The 27036-nt window shown below is 41.5% G+C and overlaps 1 protein-coding gene across 1 annotated transcript in view; it reads right to left on the bottom strand.

The window, feature by feature from the left end:
• RYR3 (ryanodine receptor 3) overlaps nucleotides 1–25855 on the bottom strand; it is a 461863-nt gene extending 436008 nt beyond the window's left edge. The window contains exon 1 of the mRNA XM_018053769.1: nucleotides 25742–25855. Coding sequence (XP_017909258.1) covers nucleotides 25742–25855 — 114 coding nt within the window. The remainder of the gene's footprint in view (nucleotides 1–25741) is intronic.

The raw sequence follows: 27036 nt of genomic DNA, 5'->3' as shown, positions 1-27036 counted from the left end.
TAGTGCCATTAGTAATGAGGGAGAGTTCCAGTTACCTTGCATTCTCAGCTAGTTTTGATACTGTCACCATTTTTATCTGGGGCAGTTCACTTTGATCCACCCTTTTTTTGGACCCCTGAGTTCATTTTCTGACCAGGGATAGAGAAGGTGGGTGAAAATGAAATAGAGTAGTAAGAAAGAAATTTAAACTTTGCTGAGGCTGCTGATATTTGATGAGCTTACTAGGAATCACCTCTCTCAAACAATACACACTTCCTCTTTCCTAGGTTTTTCTGATGTTGGCTGGAAATCTCATGCATTCTTTTAGTCAAATGAACACCCCTTTCGTATTAGATCAATCCCAGACATACCCAGCCAGAGGGCCCGATGTACTCTGGAGAACTTCTGGCTGAAGGAATTGTAGAAAACCAAAGAAATGTCTTTATCCCATTGCTGTCTGTGTGCTAGTACTAAGTTGCTTCAGTCATGTCCGACTCTGTGACCCTATGGATTGTGACCTGCCAGGCTGTGCTGTCCATGGGATTCTCCAGGCAAGAATACTGGAGTGGGTTGCCATTTCCTTCTCCAGCCGATCTTCTTGACCCAGGGTTCAAACTCGCATCTCCCGTGTCTCCTGCACTGCAGGCAGATGCTTTACCACTCAGCCACCAGGGAAGCCCATATCCCATTGCTATTTCCATTTCCTAAGGAAACATGAATAATAACCTATCTTCTGCAAAGAAATTTTATTTGTGTCATATAATATATAATATTAAAATGATATTTTGGTCTTTCCAAAAGCCAACTGTCAGAGGTACCCAGTCACTTTAAGAAGATTCTTAAATTATTCATTAGATTTTTGTGATTTTCCTGTACATGTTCAAAAGATTCTCAATAAATCTATTTAAGCAAAATGTACAAAGGAAGAAGTTCCTCAAAATAGTGTTTCAAAGGGGGATGTAGAGGAGTGGTAGGGAAGTATTCATAATTCTGAGGAGCATTTCTTCTCTTCAAAGAGCTTTATTAAAAGCACAATAAAAACATGAGTGCCATCAATGCACTTTTAAACCAGTAAATTAGAACACCATTCTTAGCTCAAATCTGATAATCACCATTAAAAGCTTAGCCTCCTAGAAGCTAAGTGGAAGAAAAAGAGAGGAATCCTACAGTACTACATACTTATAATTTATCATCTCAGATTTTTTTAACCTTTCTCAGAAGGGGCTGCTTTTATTATTGCAAGGAAGGTAGTTTATAAGAAAATTATTAAATCTCTTTGAGCTACATGACAACCCTTGGTGACTCCTATACTTCACTAATGTAGGGTACTAATTGGGTTAAAAAATGTTTCCTTGCTTTCTCACAAATCTCCGCATCAACCCATAACAACTGATAGGAAATAAAATTATAATTTCTCTGGGGTCCCTGGTGGTTTGAGTCTTAAAAACACTTAGATACATTTAAAATTTAGCTTCATTGGCCTCCTGCATCATCTATTTCAACAATTAGTCTAAAGGAATATTTGAAAATACAAAGGATCAGGGTAGAAAAAAAGGAGAAATAAATTCCTGCAGTGTCCCATCCTTAAACATAAAGTATTGTTTCTTTCCCAAGATTCTGGAGTGACTGGCCATTTTGATGGCTGGGAAACAAGGTTCCTGTGTAGGTGCTATTCTTAAAATTTTCACGTTTCAATGGCAGAAAATTTCAATAGCATAAAGGAACAGAAGTCACCAGACACTCAAATCATACTCTGGTATGAGGTCTCATTACTCAGGTATTTGTAAAAAGTTAATTGAGGGACTTCCCTGGTGGTCCAGTGGTTAAGAATCCACCTTGCAATGCAGAGGATGTGGGTTCAATCTCTAATTGGGGAGATCAGATCTCACATGTCACAGGGAAACTAAGCTCTCATGTCACAAACTAGAGAGGCTGCACATCACTATTACCGAGCCCACAGGCTGCAACTACTGAGCCTGCATGCCACAGCTATAGAACCCACATGCTCTAGAACCTGTGCACCACAACAAGAGAAGTCCATGTGTGCTGACACTAGAGAAAGCCTGTGCCCCACAGTGAAGACCCAGTGTAGCCAATAAAACAATAGCAAAAACAAAAAAAAACCTTTACCCCAGTACCAGATGGCTTCACTGATGGATTCTACCAAACATTCAGAGAGAATTAATACTAATCCTTCTCAAACTCTTCCAAAAAATAGAAGAGAAGGGAACACTTAAAACTCATTTTGTGAGGCCAGCATTACCCTGATATCAAAACTAAACATGGATACTACAAGAAAATAAAATTACAGGCCAATATCCCTGATGAGCATCAATGCAAAAATTTTCAGCAAAGTAATAGCAAACTGAATTCAAAAATACATTAAAAAGGATTGTATGGACTCCTGGTGGTCCGGAGTCGACGATAAGAAAGTGAAAGAGAGAGCCAGAAAGAAAGAAAGAAAGAAAGACATGGGGACCCAAGCACTGATGGAGCAAAGGTGCTTTAATGATTTCTCTGTGAGTATATAAAGGCTGTGGTATAAGAAGTTTCTTTCGACAATGATAAAGATCAGAAAACCAAATGTACAGCAACTGTCACCAATGGAACAAGGGATTAATAAAGGTCACAAGGTCAGGAGACAATCCATATCTCAAGAAAGGGGATCGAGACTAAGCAGTTGTGTCATAAAGAGAATGTTTATTAGAGGAGATTCAAGCCTGTCTCACACAATGACCTCAGTTCCTGGGAGCAGCGTGCTGTTCCACTTAAAAAGAAACAAAGGACTTGGGAGAAACAGCATGTAGGAATCCTCCTGTTAAACATTCCCTGACAGTACACCACGATCAAGTGGGGTTTATTCCAAGGGTGCAAGGATGGTTCAATATCTGCATTTCAATCAATGTGGTATACAACATTAACCAAAATGAAGGATGAAAATCATGGCTAACTCAATAGATTCAGAAAGAGCATGTGACAAAATTCAACATCCATTTATAATTTTAAAAAAACCCTCTCAATAAAGTGAGCACAAAGCAAATGCACTTCAACATAACAAAGGCCATATATGAAAAGCCCACAGCTAACATCACACTCAGTGGTGAAAAACTGAAAAACTTTTCTGCTAAGTTCAGGATCAAGACAAGAATTCCCACTCTCATCACTTTTATTCAACACAGTATTAGAAGTCTTAGAGGAATGAGGCAAGAAAAAGAAAAGACATAAAATCAGAAAGGAAGAAGTAAAATTGCTTTGTTTGTAGATGTGATGATCCATATAGAAAGTCCAAAGACATGACCAAAAAACTACTAGAACTAATAAATTCAGAAAGTTGTAGGATACAAAACCAATATACCAAAATCTTTAGTATATCTATATACTAATAGTGAAATGTCAGAAAGAGAAACTCTAAAACAATCCCATTTGCAAATTACAAAGAATGATAAAAATACACAGACATAAATTTCACCAAGGAGATAAAAAACCTGGACACTGATAACTAGATATTGACGAAAGAAATTGTGAGTGACACAAATAGAGAGGTATTCTGTGCTCATGGATTAGAAAAAATTAATATTGTTAAAATGTCCATACTACTCAAAGCTATCTAAAGATTTAGTGTAATACCAAAATTCCAATGGTATTTTTCACAGAGCTTAAAGATGATCCTGAAATCTGTATGGAACCACAAGGATTCTGAATAACCAAAGCAAACTTGAGAAAAAATAATAAAGCTAGATAAATCATACTATCTGATTTCAAACTCTATCACAGATATAGAATCAAAATATAATCAAAATCAGAATGATTGTCATAAAAATAGACACATCAGTGGAACAGAATAGAGGGCCCAGAAAAAATCTATGCATATATTGTCAATTAATTTGTGACAAGTCAAGAATATACAATGATAAAGGGCAGTCTCTTCAGTAAATGGTGCTGAGAAAAGCGGTTGTTCTTTAGTTACTAAGTCATGTTGGACTCTCTTGCAACCCCATGGACTGTAGACCACAAGGCTCCTCTGTCCATGGGATTTTCCAGACAAGAATACTGGAGTGGGTTGCCATTTCCTTCTCCAAGAGATCCTCCTAGCCTAGGGATCGAACCTGTATTTCCTGCATTGGTACGTGGATTCTTTACCACTGAGCCACCTGAGAAGTCAAGAAAAATGGACAACTCCATAAAAAAGGAGGAAACTGGATCACTATGCTACATCATTAAAAAAACATAGTCTAACTGGATTAAAATAACGAAAAGAAACTATAAAACTCATAGAAGAAAACAAAGGAAGTGAACTCGGACTTGGGTCTTCACAAGTTTTTAGACTTGACACTAAAAGCAAAGGCAACTAAAGCAAAGATAATCAGGTGAGAGCCATGTCAAGTCCAAGTTTCTAAATAGCAAAGAAAGCCATCAACTAAATGAAATGGCCTACATAGCGTGAGAAAGCATCTGCAAATCATATATCTAATAAGGTGTAAATATCCAAAATATGTAAGTTCAGTTCAGTTGCTCAGTCGTGTCTGACTCTTTGTGACTCCATGAATCGCAGCACGCCAGGCCTCCCTGTCCATCACCAACTCCCGGAGTTCACTCAAACACACGTCCATCAAGTCAGTGATGCCATCCAGCCATCTCATCCTCTGTCATCCCCTTCTCCTGCCACTAATCCCTCCAAGTGTCGGTCTTTTCCAATGAGTCAGCCGTTCACATGAGGTGGCCAAAGTACTGGAGTTTCAGCTTTAGCATCAGTCCTTCCAAAGAACACCCAGGACTGATCTCCTTTAGGATGGACTGGTTGGATCTCCTTGCAGTCCAAGGGACTCTTTAAGAGTCTTCTCCAACACCACAGTTCAAAAGCATCAATTCTTCAGCACTCAGCTTTCTTCACAGTCCAACTCTCACATCCATACATGACCAGAGGAAAAACCATAGCCTTGACTAGACGGACCTTTGTTGGCAAAGCAATGTCTCTGCTTTTGAATATGCTATCTAGGTTGATCATAACTTTCCTTCCAAGGAGTAAGCGTCTTTTAATTTCATGGCTGCAATCACCATCTGCAGTGATTTTGGAGCCCCAAACAATAAAGTCTGACACTGTTTCTCCATCTATTTGCCATGAAGTGATGGGACCAGATGCCATGATCTTCGTTTTCTGAATCTAAGTTGGCTTAGTAAGCCAACTTCTTCACTCTCTTCTTTCACTTTCATCAAGAGGCTTTTTAGTTCCTCTTCACTTTCTGCCATAAGGGTGGTGTCATCTGCATATCTGAGGTGATTGATATTTCTCCCGGCAATCTTGATTCCAGTTTATGCTTCCTTCAGCCCAGCGTTTCTCATGATGTACTCTACACATAAGTTAAATAAGCAGGGTGACAATATACAGCCTTGACGTACTCCTTTTCCTATTTGGAACCAGTCTGTTGTACCATGTCCAGTTCTAACTGTTGCTTCCTAACCTGCATATATGTTTCTCAAGAGGTAGGTCGGGTGGTCTGGTATTCCCATCTCTTTCAGAATTTTCCACAGTTTATTGTGATCCACACAGTCAAAGGCTTTGGCATAGTCAATAAAGCAGAAATAGATGTTTTTCTGGTACTCTCTTACTTTTTCAATGATCCAGCGGATGTTAGCAATTTGATCTCTGGTTCCTCTGCCTTTTCTAAAACCAGCTTGAACATCTGGAAGTTCACGGTTCACATAGATATAATAGCAAAAAACCAAAAACCAGTTTGATTTAAAAATAGGCAGAGGATCTGTATAGGCATTTTGCCAGTGAACACAGATAGATGACCAACAAGTACGTGACAAGATGCCCATCCTCAGTAATCACAGGGAAAAGCAAATCAAACTCACAATGAGATATCACCTCACACTTGTTAGAATAGTTATTATATATATAAAAAAAAGAGGATAAAAAGTGCAAGGATGGAGGGGAAAAGGGAACTCTTGTGCACTGTTGGTAGGAATGTAAATTGGTACTGCTACACCGAACTGAACTGAACCATGGAAAAGAGTATGGAGGTTTCTAAAAAAAATTAAAATTAGAACTATAAACAAAAATACGATCCAGCAATTATAGTTTTGCATATTTACCCAAAAGAAATGAAAACATTAATTTGAAACAATATCTGCACCCCTATATTCACTGCAGTATTATAATAGCCAAGACAAAGAAACAATCTGAATGTTGGTCAGTGGATGAATGGATAAAGAAATTGTGAGATACACACACACACACAATGGACTATTATTCAGCCATAAAAAAGGATAAACTTGCCATTTGTGACAACATGGATGGATCTTGAGGCCATTATGTTAAGTGAAATGATTCAGAGAAAGACAAAAACTGTATGATTTCACTTATATACGGAGTCTAAAAATAAGCCAAATTCAGATACAGAAAACAGACAGGTGGTTGCCAGAGGTGAGAAGTACTGGCGGGTGGAATGGGTAAAGATGGTTATGGGTATAAATTTCCAATTATAAAACGAATAAGTCAAGGGGATATAATGAAAAGCATGGTGACTACAATTAATAATGTTGTATTCTATATTTGGAAGTTGATTCAGTATTCTTCAGTATTCTTGCCTTGAGAACCCCATGAACAGTATGAAAAGGCAAAAAGATAGGACACTGAAATATAAACTCTCCAAGTCAGTAGGTGCCCAGTATGCTACTGGAAAAGAGTGGAGAAATAACTTCAGAAAAAATGAAGGGATGGAGCCAAAGCAAAATCAATGCCCAGTTGTGGATGTGACTGGTGATAGAAGTAAAGTCTGATGCTGTAAAGAGCAATCCTGCACAGGAACCTGGAATGTTAGGTCCATGAATCAAGGTAAATTAGAAGTGGTCAAACAGGAGATGGCAAGAGTGAACATTGACATTTTAGGAATCAATGAACTAAAATGGGCTGGAATGGGTGAATTTAATTCAGATGACCATTATTTCTACTACCGTGGGCAAGAATTCCTTAGAAGAAATGGGGTAGCCATCATAGTCAACAGAAGAATCCAAAATGCAATACTTGGGTACAATCTCAAAAATGATTGATCTCTGTTTGTTTCCAAGGCAAACCATTCAATACCACAGTAAACCAAGTCTATGCCCGAACTAGCAATGCTGAAGAAGCTAAAGCTGAATAGTTTTATGAAGACCTACAAGACCTTCTAGAACAAACACCCAAAAAAAGATGTCCTTTTCATCATAGGAGACTGGAATGCAAAAGTAGTGAGTCAATAGATACCTGGAGTAACAGGCAAATTTGGCCTTGGAATATGGAATGAAGCAGGGCAAAGGCTAACAGAGTTTTACCCAGAGAACACACTGGTCATAGCAAACTCTCATACAACAACACAACAGAAGACTCTACACTGGACATCACTAGATGGTCAACATCAAAATCAGATTGATTATATTCTTTGCAACCAAAGATGAAGAAGCTGTATACAGTCAGCAAAAACAAGACCAGGAGCTGACTGTGGCTCAGATCATGAACTCCTTATTGCCAAATTCAGACTTAAACTGAAGAAAGTGGGAAAATCACTAGACCATTCAGGTATGACCTAACTCAAATCCCTTACGATTACACAGAGGAAGTGACAAATAGATTCAAGGGATTAGAAGTGATAGGGTGCCTGAAGAACTATGGATGGAGGTTGGTGACACTGTACAGGAGACAGGGAGCAACACCATCCCCAAGAAAAAGAAATGCAAAAAGGCAAAATGGCTGTCTAAGGAGCCTTACAAATAGTTGAGAAGAGAAGAGAAGCTAAAGGCAAAGGAGAAAAGGAAAGATATACACAATTGAATGCAGAGTTCCAAAGAATAGCAAGGAGAGATAAGAAAGCCTTCCTCAGTGATCAATGAAAAGAAATAGAGAATGGGAAAGTCTAGAGATCTCTTCAAGAAAATTAGAGATACCAAGGGAACATTTCATGCAGAGATGGGCACAATAAAGGACAGAAATGGCATGGACCTAACAGAAGCAGAAGATATTAAGAGGTAGCAAGAATACACAGAAGAACTATACAAAAAAGATCTTCATGACCAAGATAACCACAATGGTGTGATCACTCACCTAGAGCCAGATATCCTGGAATGTGAAGTCAAGTGGGCCACTATGAACAAAGCTAGTGGAGGTGATGGCATTTCAGTTGAGCTATTTCAAATCCTAAACGATGATGCTGTTTAAGTGCTTTACTCAATATGCCAGCAAATTTGGACAACTCAGCAGTGGCCACAGGACTTGAAAAGGTCAGTTTTCATTCCAGTCTCAAAGAAGGGCAATTGCAAAGAATGTTCAAACTACCACACAATTGCACTCATCTCACATGCTAGCAAAGTAATGCTCAAAAGTCTCTAAACCAGGATTCAACAGTATGTGAACCATGAACTTCCAGATGTTCACACAGGATTTAGAAAAGGCAGAGGAACCAGAGATCAAATTGCCAACATCCATTGGGCCATAGAGAAAGCAAGAGAATTCCAGAAAAACTTCTATTTCTGCTTTATTGATTATACCAAAGCCTTTGACTGTGTAGATCACAACAGACTGTGTAGATCACAACAAACTGTGAAAAATTCTTAAAGAGATGGGAATACCAGACCACCTTACCTGCCTCCTGAGAAATCTGTATGCAGGTCAGGAAGCAATAGTTAGAACTGGACATGGGACAACGGACTGGTTCCAAATTGGGAAAGGAATACATCAAAGCCGTATATTGCCACCCTGCTTATTTAACTTATATGCAAAGTATATCACACAAAATGCCAGGCTGGAAGAAGCACAAGCTGGAATCAAGATTGCTGGGAGAAATATCAATAACCTCAGATACCCAGATGACATCACCCTTATGGCAGGAAGCAAAGAAGAACTGAAGAGCCTCTTGATGAAAGTAAAAGAGGAGAGTGAAAAAGCTGGCTTAAAACTCAACATTTGAAAAACAAAGATTATGGCATCTAGTCCCATCACTTCATGGCAAATAGATGGGGAAACAATGGAAACAGAGACAGACTTTCTTTTCTTGGGCTCCAAAATCACTGCAGATGGTGACTGAGGCCATGAAATTCAAAGATGCTTGCTCCTTGGAAGAAAAACTATGACCAGCCTTGACAGCATATTTTTAATGACATCAGCAGAGACATCACTTTGCCAACAAAGGTCTGTCTAGTCAAAGCTATGATTTTTCCAGTAGTCATGTATGACTGTGAGAGTTGAACTATAAAGAAAGCTGAGTGCTGAAGAATTGATGCTTTTGAACGGTGGTGTTGCAGAAGACTCTTGAGTATCCCTTGGACTGCACAGAAATCAAACCAGTCCATCCTAAAGGAAATCAGTCCTGAATATTCACTGGAAGAACTGATGCTGAAACTGAAATTCCAATACTTTGGCCACGTGATGACTCATTTGAAAAGACCCTGATACTGGAAGAGACTGAAGGCAGGAGGAGAAGGGGAAGACAGAGGATGAGATGGTTGGATGGCATCATCGACTCAATGGTCATGAGTTTGAGCAAGCTCCGAGAGTTGGTGATAGACAGGGCAGCCTGGCATCCTGCAGTCCATGGGGTCACAAAGAGCTGGACACAACTGAGTGACTGAACTGAACTGAAAGGGAGCAGATATTAAAAGTTCTCATCACAAGAGGAAAAATTTGTAACTTTGTGTGGTGACAGATGTTAACTTATCGTGGAATCATTTCACAACATATGCATATATATAATCATCATGTTGTATGCCTGAAACTAATATGTCAATTATCTCTCAAAAACCACTTCAATGAAAAGCCTAATGTAGTACCCTAGAGAGTCATGTTAACAACTCTTTTTTTCCATTACACTATTTCCTTTAAAATAAAACTTAATTGTACTATTCACTCTTAAAAATCAAGTTGCAGAAAAAAAAATTTGAATTGGCCCTGACTACTATATGAATGCTAGAAAAGACTAAGGAATCAAGTAATCTTAGAATTGGAATGAATCTGAGAATTTTTCTCACACATCTTCCTTTTCAAAGACAGGAGAGAAAAAAAAAAAATCCTGAATAAAATTAGAGTAAGGTTGGTTATACTTCCACATGGGTGATTTATTTTCCCTTAAGTAGATATGGGAAGACCCAGAAACAAGGGACTGAGGTATTCTGTTTTTGTTGTTTGTTCAACAATATAGAGGATTTTCTTTATCAAAATATTTGGGTTAGAGTTATTAAAATCTTCAAAGTATAGATCTTAATATCTGTACCGATACAGATAATTTTCATAAAGAAAATAAAGGGAGAGAAAGTGATATCCTTCATGGAGCAGAGTTTGTTAAACCTGAGATAGTGCCCATTGCTATTAATTACTAAGAGCTCATTTGTCAAGTATCACTGTGTCATTGACACAGAAGTAGCACATTGTAACACAAGAGATGGAGAAAGATGTGGAGAAAGAAAGAAATGTACCATAGTTCTCCCTGTATGACAAACATGAGGCTTATCTAGGAATTCCTTGTTGTTGAAAAATAGCAGGAGGCCGTCTACAACAAGACAAAGACGTCAACCTTTTCTTCAAGGAGCTTAATATACATACATACTGGACATACACAGTAGATTATTATACACGATGGTTGAGATAGATTAAGGAGAAGAGGTGAGGTCAAGGAGATGCCTTAGGATGGAAGGAGAGAAAAGAGAAGAGTTCATCAGGACAATATTTCCTGAACCAACATTTCTAGGTTACTCAAGACCTGATCTTTGCTATTTTCTTTGAATCAGAGCTCCTATCTAGAAAAAGACTTCCCAACAGGAATAGGGGAAAGGATATGCAGCCATAACACTTCTTTAATGTCTGGCTCCAGTATCCTGTGTTATATTAGTGGATCTGGACTTGCTCCCTTTCCATCTCTGGCTTCCACTGTGATGCCACTGATTGGTGTCTGGTCCCACTTGGAGACGTGAGGCAAGCTTTGCACAGATGCATAAAAATTCATTTCCAAGACAGTCATGAATAAACTTCCATGGATGGGCTACCATACAATAGCCAGTTTCAGAGAATAAAAGTTTATTTCTTTTTAAGTCATCATCCCAAAATGTATTTTTCAAGAAAGAATAATACTAGTTATAAACATTTATTGAAGAGAACACTTAAAAACACATAAAATTATAGCTATGAGCAGAGTTCTCTATTACTAATTACCAATCATCACAGTTTGAATCTTAGACTGAAATATGTTCTGACACCAGCTCTCTTAATGAGATTGGGGCTAAATTCAAGAGTACAACATTAAATTTTGATACCACTGTATCTTTTTAATGAACACCCACTGACTCACCTATCCATACACACTCAGTTCAGAGCTTCGCTGCACATTCTCCTGTGAACCCTTGCATCCATCAGAAGCACTAATTAGCTAGTAACTATGGGACCCAGCACATACTTGTTGAGTGTTGTAGAATGGAGAAAATAAGCCAGAGAATCCCCAGACCTGATTTCCATCCTGGTTCTGCCACAAATCAGCAGTTAACTTACTCAACTTTTATGAGTTTCAGTTTTACCCATGTTAAATGTGGATGATGATAAACCATGAGAGAGTTATTGGGATGGCTGAATCCAATTAGATGCAGTTAATAAACCATGTAACTCTTGTGTCACTTTGTACCTACTAAACTGCCTTCAGTACAAAAACATTACACTTTGACCACTAAAACGATGGTAAGGTACCACTTCTAGGGATGACATTTTTAATGACCAGCTGAAAAAGATGGAATAATAGTGAGTGCCCGTAGCCGGCTATCTTTCAAACTTAGGAGCAAAAGCCCATTCTCACTCCAAGTGCGGATCCAACATCATCTCAAGATGTGAAGTACCAGAGAGAAACCTATAATCATATTTTCTTAAAAACGAAGAAAAACTTTCAGCTAAGCAATTTCAAAGTTTTTGAAATCATAATATTTCAAAGTGTTAATTCCGTGCTTGGTCTTTATTTATTTTTTCTTTCTTTTATTCTCTTTTGCCTTAACTGTCAAGAAGCTTAGAACTCAGTTTTACGTCTAGTTTTCAAAACTGTGCTTTTTGCTAGCACTTTTCTCCTGACTCACCTCCCCCCCTTTCATTAATGTCTTTTCAAAAGAATGCTACTGAATTTGTAGTTTTTGTTTTAAGATGAGGGAGTCAGGTTATAAACAATGAAGGAACATTTTTTAAAGGGCAAAAACTGACAAAATTGTGAGTCTCAACCTAGTAGTTTCAGACTAAACAGCCGGCATAAGAAAACTCACTGTAGACTCTAGATGACACAGGATTATTTTGTTGAGTGTTTACTGCTGAATTGCTTGCTACCTATTGTGAGCTCCCTCTTGACTTCTTTGCAAACAGCAGGCTTCCTCTCATCTCTCTAGTTTCAGATTTCACCAGAAATTCAGGAGCTGAGTCAGGACTACAAGTGGCCCCATCTGTCGACCAAGAAGGATGAGCTGTTTTGGAAATACAATGATGCCATGAGGACTCAGAATTCCCAAGGCCTCTGAAGGAAATGATAAAGACTACAAGTTCTTCTACTAGATTTTTCATTTTTCAAAGCCACAGGGTAAGCAAGACCATTTATTTTGAGAAGCCTCATTAACAGAAACTTCTTATGCAATTCTTTGTCTACCTTAGGGGGCTTTCTAGTGACTTTTACAAACTGGGTGTTCAATAAAGTTGCTGAATAAACAAAACATGGTTGTTCACAAGACTTACAGAATGCACTTATGGTTGTGGGGAAGAAGGATTTGGGGAGAGATAGTTAGGGAGTTTGGGATCAACATGTACACACTGCTGTATTTAAAGTGGATAACCAGCAAGGACCTACTGTGTATCACTGGGAACTCTGCTCAGTGTTACATGGCAGTCTGGATGGGAGGGAAGTTTGAGGGAGAATGGATACCTGTACACGTATAGCTGAGTACGTTTGCTGTCCCCCTGAAACTATCACAACGTTGTTATTCCAATATCAAATTAAAAGTTTAAAAAAATAGAGTAAAATAATGCACAGAAAAAAAAAAAACCACATACCAATCAAAGAAACAAAAAACTGGTCAAGATCAACAGAAGCAAACCATGGTCAACATCAACAGAAGCAAATAAGATTCACTGTTCAGGAGTCTGTTTTGATGATTATACCAGGAAAGACAGATGAGCTTTAAGATAAGGAAATTCTACCCATGATCCTGCCCAAACCATGTCAAGCTAGAGAACAGGGTGTAGAGCTGCTTTCTGTAAAGGACTTACGCAGGTAATTAATTACCATATTCACATCTTGATGAAACCCCTACTGGATGCGTAAAATAAATGAGATAAGTAAGACAGAGGAATGCAAAACCACTCATGTGATAACAGACAATCACTGTAATATAGAGAAGTGAGCTATGACCCAGCTCAGCATGCCAGACGGGGCTTCACAGAGAAGGGCGTCTTCTTATGGACTTCCAGAATCAAGGATAAACCCCTTATACGAGGCTCAGTCAGGCAGAGGGAAGAGCAAACACTAAGCTCTGGTGACATGAATGTGTCTGGGTTCTACCAGTCGGGGGCTTATGAGGCTGAGGAAAGGGGGTGAGACAGTACACAAGGCTAGCAACCCAGGGTGTGAAGGCCCTGTGTGCACTGCCAAATCGTTTGAAGTTTGTTTTGAGAAAGTAGAAATCCAAAGTAGTTCAAATAGAAGAGTTCTATAATCAGATTATTAGAAAGGTAAGTCTGCTGGCTGCAAAATGGGCCCCAAATTAACAATTATCGAGTGTGCTCATCATGCTAAGCCAGATACCAAGGGCTCAGCATGTACTGTCCTTACAGCAGTCCAGTCAAATAGACACTACTGCTTCCCCTTTCTGTAGGTAAGGACACAGGGCTTAGTGAGATTAAGTGATTTGCCCAAGATGTCACATCTAGTGACAGCTCTGAGTATCTCTGATGAGGATCTGATTCCAATGCTTATGCTCTTAGAACTAGAAGAGACGGCGATCACAGGCAGGAAGGGCAGAAAGCAGGCCAGTGCCCTAGTGCCATCCCAGAGATGTGGAGGATCTGAACCAGGGCAAAGAAAGTAGGACTTGTACCGCTAGCACATTGGTATAGCCAGCAGCTGCTGTTTTAGCAAATTGACCCTGAATGCAATAGAGGGCATTTCAAAGTACAGAGTTGTCTTACTTTAAAAAAAAAATTATTTTTTAAAGAATGCTCCAACAACCATTCATTTGGAAATAAAAATCTACAATCAAACATTTTTCATGGCAAAAAACAGAAACACGAAGCCTCAGGGACAAAAATGACTTCAGAGCTTGATATTACTTACTAGAAAATGTCTTTGCATATCTCAGAACTAGTGGGCATGAACCCACAATGAGGTTGCACTTCACACCCACTAGGATGGCCATAATAATAAAATAAAACAACATCAAAAAGGAAAAATAAGTGTTGGCAAGGATGTAAGGAAATTAGAGCCCTCCTACATGGCCAGGGGGAATGTGAAATGGTGCAGCTGTTGTGGAAAACATTTTGGCAGTTCTTAAAAAGTTAAACATAGGATTATCATATGACCTAGCAATTCCAATTCTAGGTTTATAGCCAAAAGAACTAAAAGCAGAGACTGAAATAGATACATGTAGGCCAATGTTCATTGCACCATTATTCACAATGGCCAAAAGGTAGAAACAATTCAATTGTCTAGAATAGGCAAATTCACAGATACTCAAAGACTAGAGGTTGCCAGGGGACTGAGGGAGGGGTACAGGGAGCTTTTGCTTATTGGTTAGAGTCTCTATTTTGGGTGATGGAAAAGTTTTAGAAATAGACAGTAGAGATGATTACAAATATTTTGAAAGTACTAAATGCCACTGGATTGTACTTAAAATGTATGTTGGCCACCAGGGAAGCTGTAAACATATACGTATGTATGTATATATGTATGTGTGTATGTGTGTATGTGTGTGTGTATACATATATATGTGTATATATATATAAACACAATAAAAAATTTCCTCAAAGAAAACAAAAAGCTAATGTGCAGTTGCCTCAACCATTGCCAGAGAAAATAAGTGCAACCTTTCCTTACAGAACTGTGTCGAACTTGGCCCCCATGCTGGATAAGAATTACAATATATTGAAACAAGCCTGGAACCTTCAAAATACGCTATTCAAAAGAATTCAGTGGCTTCCTACAACCTACAGGCTACAGTGGAAACCATTTTACAGGAGATGCAAGGCCTTTCCTGGTCTGGCTCCTACTTAGCTGTCTAAGTCCAGGCTCATCTGCCACACCCCTTCTGCTAATTCTATGCTTCAGGGATAGTGACATGCCGCATGAAACACGGGGCTCCCTCACACCATGGTTTGCCCATGCTGTTCCATGTGCTCAGGAAGGGCTCACCCTGCACCCATCCCTTTATGATCCAGCAAACTCTTTATCTATCATCCAATTTCAGTTTCATGAAGCCTTGCCTGGACTTCTGAGCCTCCTTAACCAAGCCCCATTGCCTTTATTTATTGATCCCTCTATAATAGCAATTGTAATATAGCAATTGATTATGTCTATGTCTGTAGTCTACCAGACTTGGTACTTCTACCAATACATTGCACCTCAATGCCCTTCCTCAATGGATACTAAATTTCAGCATGAATACAAGGTAAGAAGTAAAATATCCCAAAGTTAGAAAAGCTGCAAAGAATCACCCATATCTAGGGCCTCCCTGGTGGCTCAGAGGGTAAAGCCTCTGCCTGCAATGCGGGAGACCCGGGTTCAGTCCCTGGGTCGGGAAGATCCCCTGGAGAAGGAAATGGTAACCCACTCCAGTATGTTGCCTGGAGAATCCCATGGACAGAGGAGCCTGGTGGGCTACAGTCCACGGGGTCGCAAAGAGTCGGACATGACTTAGCAACTTCACTTTCACTTTCATGGGACTACTAAGAAATCCACACACTTTGAAACTTAGAAGTTCCCTAAGAAGGCAAATGGGAAGCAGTTTATTGAAAGTGTGTTCCCAGTGAAGTATAATTGCTGCTAAGTCACTTCAGTCGTGTCCGACTCTGTGCGACCCCATAGACGGCAGCCCACCAGGCTCCCCCATCCCTGGGATTCTCCAGGCAAGAACACTGGAGTGGGTTGCCATTTCCTTCTCCAAGGCAGGAAAGTGAGAAGGGAAAGTGAAGTCGCTCATAATTGGTCAACTATAAAGACGCACTGAGTTGCACTGCAAAGAAATCAAATCTGAAGGTGAAAAATAAAAATGTTAGTAATCATCCAATACTATCAAACTGGTAATTTTATTATTTTGCCACTAAATATGTCTGTTCCTCAGTAGAAGACCTTCCACATTTTATGCGACTAAATAAAGCTCCTTTAAAATCCAACCTGTTTTGCTGTTGTTCTGCTTCTAAATACATATGATAACTGGGCTATTGCTCCAAAGCACTATCTCGCAGATGCAGCTGGTATGAATAGGTGGTTTTCCAGTCATCAGAAAGATAGGTTTCTAGATAAGAATTAACAAACTTGAGTCTGGTCAGCATGATTAGGGTCTAATCGGCCCTACACAAGCATAATTTAAAATGAAAATTTAGTTCTTTAGGACTGAGAATTCCAACGTTAGGTAGGAATGATGTCATCTGGGGTTTACAGAACTTCTTTATGACTGAAATGGGGTGGGGGGGTTATATTAAGAAAGATCTTTCCCTGATCACCTCCTTTCTTCCTCTCTTTCAAGAGGTTAGGTGGTTATTATACTCCCTAGATTTTCCCCCTTTCCTCAGTTAGTTAATTCCAGCTCTGCTCAATTTTTATTACCTACAACCCACATTTACACCACTCTTTCATTAGGAAAACTTATTCCATATCCTTCACATCTAACTTTAAAGTAAACTTTTAACTACTTTTCAGTTGGAGTCTGTTTAGTACCCCTGGCCTGACTGGATAGGAATCACCACTAAATTTCCACCTTCCCTGTGACACTCTCGTCATGCTGATAAGATCCTATTTTTACCAGAATGTTGGATTCACTAAAGAACAGAATTAGAATGGAATATCAAAATTTTGCTTCTCCAGAGTTTTTTTAATTATCAGTAAGCCAAAGCCAGTGCCCCACCAGGGCATCCTGGACCCCTCACCACCACTTGGAAATAAATGACCTGTGTGTATGAGTCTTCTCTCCTGGAGCCCTCATCTGACACCATGTCAGGCATCATGCTGGTCTTTGGGGGAATTCCAAAAGAAACAAGCTGGATTCTGTGTGATTGAGTCCCAAAGGGCCTAGCTGAGAAGTTTACCTAAAGGTCATGCCACATTTCATCAGAACCTCATAGAGGCTTTCAATAGGCTCAATTCAGAAGGATGTGGCTTAGCTTAGTCATGAGTGTCCAAGCCCAGAGAAGGTTCGCAGATGCCCTTTAGCACGTCCAGTTCATAAGTCCTCACTCAGATGGACCCAGGTGGCAGCTGATGCCGCAGGGAGAAAAGACGATGAGCAGCAGAAGAGGGTGGAAGCCCTAGGTTTCAACTCTGGCTTCCTGACTTCATCCCACACGTGAAGCTGGGATTGTCAGTCACTCCTCTGAGCCTCTGAATTTCCAGTTTTAATGCATGTGTGCACATACATCCTTTATATTTGAGAAGTTGGTCCCCCTAAACTGTTTTACCAAGAACTGATTGTCACAAACCTAAGAGCTAGAAACTGGAACTTGACTAATTCCTAAGACTGATTCGTGAACCTGGCCCTCCCAGATCTGCTGCCCATGTGCCTGCTCTGACGAGTGGCTGGGTCGGATTTCCTCACATCCCTTTCATTTTAACTTGTCCATTTTAACTCCCTGGGTATCTCTGGAGAAATAAAGCAACAGCCACTCAGCAGGATCCCAAGCAGATGGAAAGCTGAGGGTAAGCCCACAGATAATGGAAAACATACTCAACTTAAGTAAAAAGATTTTAAATTGCCATTCTTGCAAGAATAGGTTCTATTTATTCTGGGGTTAAATAAAAAGAAAAAAGAAAACACTGTCAGGAGTGATGTGAAACATGATGGTAATTCAAAGCCTTGGTGCCTCCAGGTCCTTTTACACTGTGGCTGCTTTGTGCTTATCACACCAAGGAAAACATTTTTCACAGTCTTGTGATTTTGAAATGAGCTGTCCCTCTCATGTTGGTCTCTTGTTTATAATTTATTGAATTGTAAGCATAAACTTCTAGGCACATGCAACTCCCTGACTTGGGTGGGCTCAGCCTGATTACTGAAGGATTTGGAGAAAAGTAGGTGAAAGGTGGCACCAATTTACAACATTCCTCTGCCCCCCAACCCTGTACCTCTTTTGCAATTAAGGTGCTTGGTTTACTGAAGCTCCCTTTATACAGGACAGTTTTATTAAGATATAATTCACAGCTTTCACTAGCACCTAAAGTTCAAACATTTTCATTACCTCAAAAAGAAATGCTGTACCCACTGGTACTCACTCCTCATTTAACCTCCTCCCTAGCCCCGGCAATCACTTGTCTGTCTTCCGTCTCTATGGATTTTCCTATCCTGGCCATTTCATGTAAGTGGCAGGCATCACACACGACTTGTCCTTTTGTGACTGCTCCTGATGCTCCTTTGCAGTCTCCTCTATGCACACTTCTCCCTTTCTCCTTCCCTTACATGGCGCAAGCCTTCCAGTTCTCTCATAGCAAGAAAGGCAATGAATTTCACCAAACAGTGGCTAAACGTAAATACCAACACAAGTAACATGACACACAGGCCTGGATTAAGCTCTGTGGAGAGACATACAGAGGACCCTAGGCTTGAGACACCCAGGCCACCTACTGAACACCCATCTCCCTGACACTCTGCTTCCTCTATCTTTTGGTTTGCTCAGCTGCAGGTAAGGAGTCATTGTTCAGCTGCTAAGTCAAATCTGACACTTTGTGACCCCCATGGACTGTAGCACGTCAGGCTCCTCTGTTCTCTACTATTTCCTGGAGTTTGCTCAAATTCATATCCATTGAGTCGATGATGCTGTCTAACCAAGTCATTCTCTGTCGCCCCCTTCTCCTTAAGGAGAAAACCCATCAATTTTCTTTTTGCACCCTTGATGGATGAGCAACACATCCATTTCCCCTATTCCATCCTCTTTTCCTTCCATGCAACTCAATTTTGTGAAAACAAGGCTGGATTCTCCAAAGGAAAAAGTGTGATTAGGGTAACACGTTAAGGATTGCTTGCGGGAAGTCACCTATTGTCTGATAAATTCATAATTATAGGTTGCATCTCTGCTCTCTTAGAGGCACCATAACAGTCTCTTAGTTTTAATTCTGCTGGTGGAGAGGAAGACTTTACATCATTTAGGAGGCCAGCTGTGTTGTACTTCAGCTGCAAAATATGAAAGTTCTCAAGTGTGCTTGGCATATATTCTGAGCTGAAGCATACGCTGCTTACACAGGCAGAATGTCCTTGCGCTGCAGATGCCTGGAAAGGCGACACGGGGACTTTAGACATATGCGGCCCATCGACACTGGCTCCCTCACTGACGAGCACACGCTGTATCACTTTTTCCTTCTGTTTCCTGTCTTATAAATGGGCACCAATTCAACTTAGAGCTACCGCCACAGAATTTTAGAGCTACAAGCAGGATTCTTAGCAGGAATCAAACCTAATGCCCAAGTTACCGAGATGAAGCACAAAAAATGTACTTTATGTGGTCACATCATCAGGCAAAGGTACCATCACCATTAAGTGTCAAAGAACACTTTACAAGACACTATTTCCTTATGTCTTTTCAAACTAAAGTCCAAAGAAAAGCATATCGATTTTTAAAAAGGAAACAAAAAGGTGAAGAGAGCAGGAACTCAATGTTTGTGATTAGAGTCCAACATCAGGCTGATTGCTTCCTGGCATAGGCCACCTCCAACAGCCTGTTCCAACCTCCTGACTTGAAAAGGACTCCCCACCCCTTCTAGAGAGGTCAACAACAGGCATAAACAGGACGGATACCTCTAAGATGCTTGTTGCAAGTTGAAGAATTTCAAGTCTACGATGCCACTGTTACTGAGAGAATTGAGGATTTCAGCAACCTCAATTTGTCACGGTGGCTTTTTCAAATTTTGACTTCTCTCCTTTACTTAGTTCCTGATTCTCAGCCCCTGCCCACGTCTCCTCAGAAACTTTTGCCCACTGACTATCCCCTTGCTCTTATAATTCTACTTGTTCTCTTTCTACTTGGTCCTATCCCCGACTCACTGCCACCAAGAGCTTAAACTTCCCTCATCTTGAAACACAGAGCAGGATGGCTGTGTACCACTCCCATGCCCTCCCACCAAAGTCTGATCAACGTTCTGCTTTTCCTGCACTTTCAAGCTTCTGGAAATAGAGTCATCTGTCCTCACAGCTGCCTGTTCTTTACCTCCATTCATTCCATTAAAACTCAGAACTGTATTTTGGCTTCTGCCCTCAAGCCAGCAGACTGCCTTGACTCCCTACAGCAACTCAACTTTACAGATCCTGTTCTCTACACCATCTAAATATCTTATGAATCCATCACCTTGTCTCATTCTTGTTCCCAGTGTCTGAAGTCAAGGCCCTCATGTCTCTGGATATGAGTTTATGCTTGGTCTTGGCAGGGCATCTACCTTTGCCTTTCCTAGTTATTCAATTACACTGCCTCCAGAGCTAGTTGTCTTAAAACACAAACCGGGAGTCATCTCCTATTCAAAAACTTTCAGTTACACATACCTTACAGGGTAGCTTATTCTATAGGAAGTTTTCTATAGGCTAAAGTCCAGTTTCCCCAGCTATCAGCCCTGCATCACTTTCCTCTGCTGCTGCTAAGTCACTCCAGTCGTGTCTGACTCTGTGAGACCCCATAGACGGCAGCCCACCAGGCTCCTCTGTCCCTGGGATTCTCCAGGCAAGAACACTGGAGTGGGTTGCCATTTCCTTCTCCAATGCATGAAAGGGAAAAGTGAAAGTGAAGCTGCTCAGTCGTGTCTGACTCTTCAAGACCCCATGGACTGTCGCCTACCAGGCTCCTCCGTCCATGGGATTCTCCAGGCAAGAAAACTGGAGTGGGTCGCCATTGCCTTCGCCACGTCCCTTTCCTTTACATGATTCCTTTTCTGGCCAAACTGAACTCTTGCTACAGCCCACTTTGCCCAGCCCTTCCATATCCTGCTGTCTTCATTTATGCTTTTCTTTCTGGCTAGAGTATGTTCTATCTTCTCCACCTATTTCTAAGTTTCCTTTAAAGTCTAGTTCAAGTGGCAACTCCTCTCTGAAGCTCCCCACTCCCTAGCTGGCAGTGATCACTCCCTTGTCTCGCTGTCCTCAGGGCCCCTATGGCACTGGGGCACTTTTCTCACTTAACATACTGCACTGTAATGACTGCTTTTAAAAGAACATTCAGAGTTCTTTAAAGTCTTCTGGAAATCACACTTGTTATAGAATCTCTTTCTAATGTTCATGTTTTCAGAAGTTTGCTAAAATAGGATGAATTCTTGCCCAAGACATAAATCTTTTGTGAATCCTCTAAATCAGAAAAAAAAAAGTGTTTTGACAATACAAGTGTGTTTTTACCATGTTCCCTTGAAAATACTAGTTACTTTCCTTTATTAAAAAGCAGAGCCAGGCCCCTTCTAGAAGCACAAATGCCAGAATTCAAGAGGTTGCAAGAACACCTCATTTTTCTTCTCCAAAAGTAGAGTTATTTTATACATGAAAAAACCTTGGTATTAAAAAGTCATGACTATCAAGATGATATACTTGCTTTCAGGCTCAGAGATGGGCACTCCATTCCCATCCCCAAAAAGAAAACAACAGAAAAGACAAGAAACCATCCTATGGAACCTTATTTTCTTGAACAGAATATTTTTTCTCTATGAAGACTCAACCCCAGCCGCCTTCCTCCAGGAAGACTGGCTTTCCTCCTCCTTCCCCTGACACAAATGCATACAAACTTGGTTTTCTCCATTTAACAAGCCAATCTGTTTGCAAACAGGAAGCTGCCGAAGTGGGAGGGTGTGAAACTGACAAACCGGAGGACAGTTCTGAAAATGCACCAGCAGAGCAGGAGCTCAATTTAGCCACTCTGCTCAGCTTCGGAGCTACAACCAAACCCCGTCCATCCCCAGTGGGGCAGGAAAAGGCCCGAGTCCCGTCCTCCTGAGCCTTGGTGACAAAGGCTAGGCCCTGAGGGGAAGCCATGGGGCTTTCCTCTTCTTTCCGCAGAGGGCAGGAGACCTCTGCCAACACACATGGCCTGTTGGTAGGGATGGCTGCAAAGTGATCCTTATGGTGACAGTCGACTTACTTGATGGAAACCCACACACTACCAGCTGCTGATTCTCCTAAGGGCTTAACAAGCGTTGGAGTTTCCACTGTCAGCTTGCCCCCCTGGGGTGGAGTGGCATCCAAACCCAGATCCAGCTTGGGAACATACCTCTGGCACATGGAAGAGGTCAGCAGCAAGCCAGGGACCAGTGCAAGCTGCCCTTCCCAACTGGGGCCAAAGGGGTCATTAGATGCATTCTTTTGCCAGAAACTATAGCCTCTGTTAGCCCAAAATTGTGTCCAAGAGGGGGATGTCTAGTTCATTTCAGTGGCTGTATTTGTATCTATTTGCCCAAGTAAATATCCTCAATAACTTAGAAACTCTTCACTAAGGAGCCTAGTGAGTGGCATCAACAGGTGTAACTGACCCACAAGAAACATACATTTGATATTACATTCACGGTAACAGGAGATCCCTTGGCGGACAACTGTGACAAATTCTTTCTTGGAGGTTAATTTGGCCTGAAAATGTCTTCATGGAGCTGATGACTATTGAAAACCTCCACAAGACAGGAAAGACAGACCAGACATTTGCAAGAGGTCTGACAGTTTTCTCCCCATGTCTTGGGGCTTACTGCCGAGGTGATGGCCACCAGCAAGGTCCATGAGAAGCCATCAGTGATAGAGACCTGCACAGAAGCATCTGCACAGACACCTCTCAGAAACTGTGAAACTTCTGTAGCCCTCATGATCATTTGTATATGAGCAGTCAGGTAAAGTAACTCAAGGTAAATTTGATACTGTGGTAAATTCTGTGATTCAGATTTTGGCAGCTTCATTCAATCTGTAAATTTTAGAAAAATAGATTTTTAAAAACAGAACATGACCAAGAAACAGGTGATGTTGCCTAATCACCCCACAAGTATCCTACCTACCCATGCTTATACCTTATTCTTTCTCATGTCTATATGTGGCCACACAAACTCCTCTTATGATGTGCATTTGAATAGAATGTGCCAGATTTGTTTGCTTTGATGACAAATGTCCGCCCCATATTTCTGAAGGCAGGAAGGGCATTTACCTGTGTCACTTAATACCTCAAAGATGTCAAGGTGATGGCTGAGTGTTGTGTAGAGACAACGATCTATTGTTTACACTGAGTCTAGCTATCTCATAACTTTTCCCAGGGGTTCAGCAAGACAATTTCAGCAGTGGGGAAGCAACTTTTTAGCAACCAGAGCAAGGGAAATCCAGGCAGAGGGGCCTAAGCAGGATACCAGCAGTGAGCTCCTAAGCCAGGGATGGATATGGCAAGTGTACCCGGCTGGGCTCTCCACCCACTGCTGTGCTCTCCACCCACAGCTGTGCTGTCTGAAGGCCCCTTCCCCTCCCATCACTCTGGAGATGAAACAATTTACAGTGGAGAGCAACATCTCCAAGAGATGTTTACAACTCAATTCCGAGTCTCTCTGACAATTAGATGAAAATAAGGCAATGAAGCACACACAGACCGCTCAGTGCCGCTGAGCAGTCGACTTTCTTCGCCTGACAAGCTTTTCTTCTTGAATCCATTATGGATGGCTAGTCCTGTGTTTGAATAATGAGGATGAACTTGAGTGACAAAAAGTTTGTCTAAACTTGTAGCAAATCATTCCCAACATCTTGACATGTGGTGAATAATTAATTTCCACTGTAGCGGCTACCTGCCTGTTCAGTTCTTCCCAGATGATTCCAATTTAGGGAGCCTTGGGCTTGTCAAATGCTCTGAAGAAGTGTCATGTTCAGCTATTTAAAAATACATAAGGAGCAACAGCGCCCCTGAGTCTGATGGGCCAATAGCTTGGGCCCAAATATCTGCTTTATTGGTGCTGTGACATGTCTTCCCCAAGCAGCTGCATTTTATGGGCCAGTTACATAGTTCCTCTCACTCTCATTTAGCACTATACGCAGAGCCTCAGATCCTGTTTATGCAGTGAAGATGCACAATTTTCCCAAGTTCAAAACCAAACAATGAAAGAAAGGAAACAGAATCTATTTGAACTTGACTTCTACATTCTCTGGAATTATCCCTGCTTTGGACTGCTTCAAGCTATAAACATGATTTGAATCCTAGGACCACCAGACCCTGGTACTTTTCAGAGTCTCTTGGGTTGAAATGCTCGTCCATTCCAGGTCCAAAGGAAAAAGGCAATGGGAACAAGCACTGCCTGATTCGCTTGTAGCTTTTTAGACTATAAAATAAATTGATTTCCTCTAAGAGGTGGGTTTTAACTTAGCTATTTTGCAAGCATAGCTAGAACTCCAGGAGTGAGAAACTCCTAAGATACTGTCTCTTATATACCCACTTCTAGCCAAGATGAGACAAAAGGACCAGACTTATCCTCCCACTTGAAAAGCCAACAAAAAAAAAAGAAAAAAATCTAGGACAAGATAATCCATATGAAACAACAGTTTTGAAGACAGTGGCCATGAGGCAAAGCAGGGTGGTAAGCCCTCCAGCTGGCCCTGCTTTCTGTCTCTGGGGGTTCCAGGCTATGGCCTGAGGAGGGGCCCCCCAGCGGGAGCCTGAGTGAGAGACCAGAGAGGCGAGAGCTGCATACAGAGAGGAGGCCCCGGACTGTGTCCTGTATTTCTAAGGAGAATGGAGTCACCTAGGATTTTGGCCAAACCAACCGGATAACTGGAATTCTCCTGTCTGTACTTGCAGACAGCAAGGCCATGGGTTCGCAGTTTAAAAGTGGACCCCCTGCTGCATTATGGACAAGAAGTACTTAAGGGTTTTTTAAACTCCCATCTAGATACATATGCACAAGCATATATTTCTGTCAAATTTGTGAAGAATATTTTCCACGTATCAATCACTATAAGTTAATGGCTATAAACCTGAAAGATTCATTTTTTCATTCAACGAGGGTAGCAGTTGAGGTTCAGACTAAAAATACTGATGTTCTGCCCAGGAGGGCTGCCAGATAAAAATACTAGATGGCATATAGCATTTAGGACATATAGGAAAGTTACTTGTTTATCTGAAATTAAGGTTTGGTAGGGTGCTCTTTTTCTTTTCTAAATCTGGGAACCGTACTCCCAGGCAATGGTGTACAGGAGAATCCTACTAGATTTGACTCTCGAGTGAGGGAAAAAGGGAAGGGAAGAATATACGTGCTGCAGGAACCACTCAGATGGTGACTATACAACTCACGGTTAATCTGGAAGCCAGAAGCCATATTAGGAGTAAATGCCTTTCTTCATACATTTTGGTTTTCTGCAGACACCACCGTTTTCTCTTTACTCACTCTCTCCCACTGCCAAGGAGCAAGGGTGCCACTTGGCTGGTATGAAGTTACCTGAACACCATCCTGCTCCATCCAATGACACAGAATGAGTTACCCAGCTCTCAGGCCTTCACTGGGTTACAGGGGCACGTCACCTCTCCAGGACCTTCCCGTCTCTCTCACAGCACAAGTCAACGTCCTCACAGCGGCCTCTGAAGCCCCCAGCCCTCTGGCTCCAGCCACCTCACCTGCTGCTGCTCTGTCACGTCAAGCAAGGCCCATTTCAGGCACAGCTGCCTGCTGTCCCTTCTTCCTGGAACTCTCTCCACAGGTCCCCCCGAGGCTCGCTCGCACTCGGCCATCAGGCCTTTGTCCAGTGAGACGCCTCCCCTCCACCAGACACAGCCTACTCCCACTGCTCCGTTTTACCTCCCTGCTGACACACATATTTATTTGCTTTTTTACTTTTTGTTGTTCTCTCTGTTCCAGAATGAACACTCCATGAGGGCAGGAGCTTTGCTTTTGTTCCTTGATATATCCTTAAAACCCAGACTCAAACCTGGCAGGTATCAGAAATTCAATAAACATCCGTGGAAGGAATCCATAGTCTGGCCTGACACCTTTCTCCTCTCTGCAGCAGGAGGGTCCTCATCAGCTGGCTAAATTTCAGCCACATCCGAACTGATTCTTCAGAACACAGGGCCAGAAACTGCAGCTCACAGCAGACTGGGGGCCTGCCTGCATAGCATGTACTTGAGCATTTGCAGGGCAGCGCTGTCTGACCCCCATTTAGAGACCCTCTGTCCACTGTTTGATTCCTTGACTCTTAAAAGCTTATCCTTAAAATGAAAAGCTCCAGTGTAAGTGTTCTTGAGAGGCAATTAAATCTCATTTGGTCAACCCTTTTACTGTCAGAGATTGATGGGAATAGATCACAGATAGATGTTTTATGGAGGTGGGGTGAGGCCGTAGGTGAGGGGAAAACAGTTGGAGGATTCCTGCGAGGCGCGCTAAAATACTCAGAGGCCCAGCCATCTGGGCAAAGGGCGTTAGTTATCTGTCATCAGTTATCTACTGCTTGAGACTCCCTCCTCCCTAATCACCTCTCTAATCAGAGAAGATCGTAAGGGAAGAAAGCATTTCTTTGGCATCCATTCACATTGCTGGGCTTCCCATGTGGCGCAGTGGTAAGAATCAGCCTGCCAATACAGGAGACAAGAGATGTGGGTTCAATCCCTAGGTCAGGAAGATCCCCTGGAGAAGGAAATGGCAACCCATTCCAGTATTCCTGCCTGGAAAATTCCATGGACAGAGAAGCCTGGCAGGCTGCAGTCCACGGGTTGCAAAGAGTTGGACAGGACTGAGCACACAAAGACACAGACAGGCACACTGCTGTGTCCACGTATGCCCCTCAGGACACACAAAGTGTTAGTGAAACACTGCAATGCTCTTTCCATCCTAACCCCTGACTACAACTGAATACCCTCCTAGCCACTGGGATGAGCAGGCAACTCAGGCTGATGACCAGAGCAACACATCCTTC

This window comes from Capra hircus, chromosome 10 (assembly GCF_001704415.2).
Source record: "Capra hircus breed San Clemente chromosome 10, ASM170441v1, whole genome shotgun sequence".
NCBI classification, from domain to species: domain Eukaryota; kingdom Metazoa; phylum Chordata; class Mammalia; order Artiodactyla; family Bovidae; genus Capra; species Capra hircus.
This window is presented reverse-complemented; position numbering and strand designations above follow the sequence as displayed.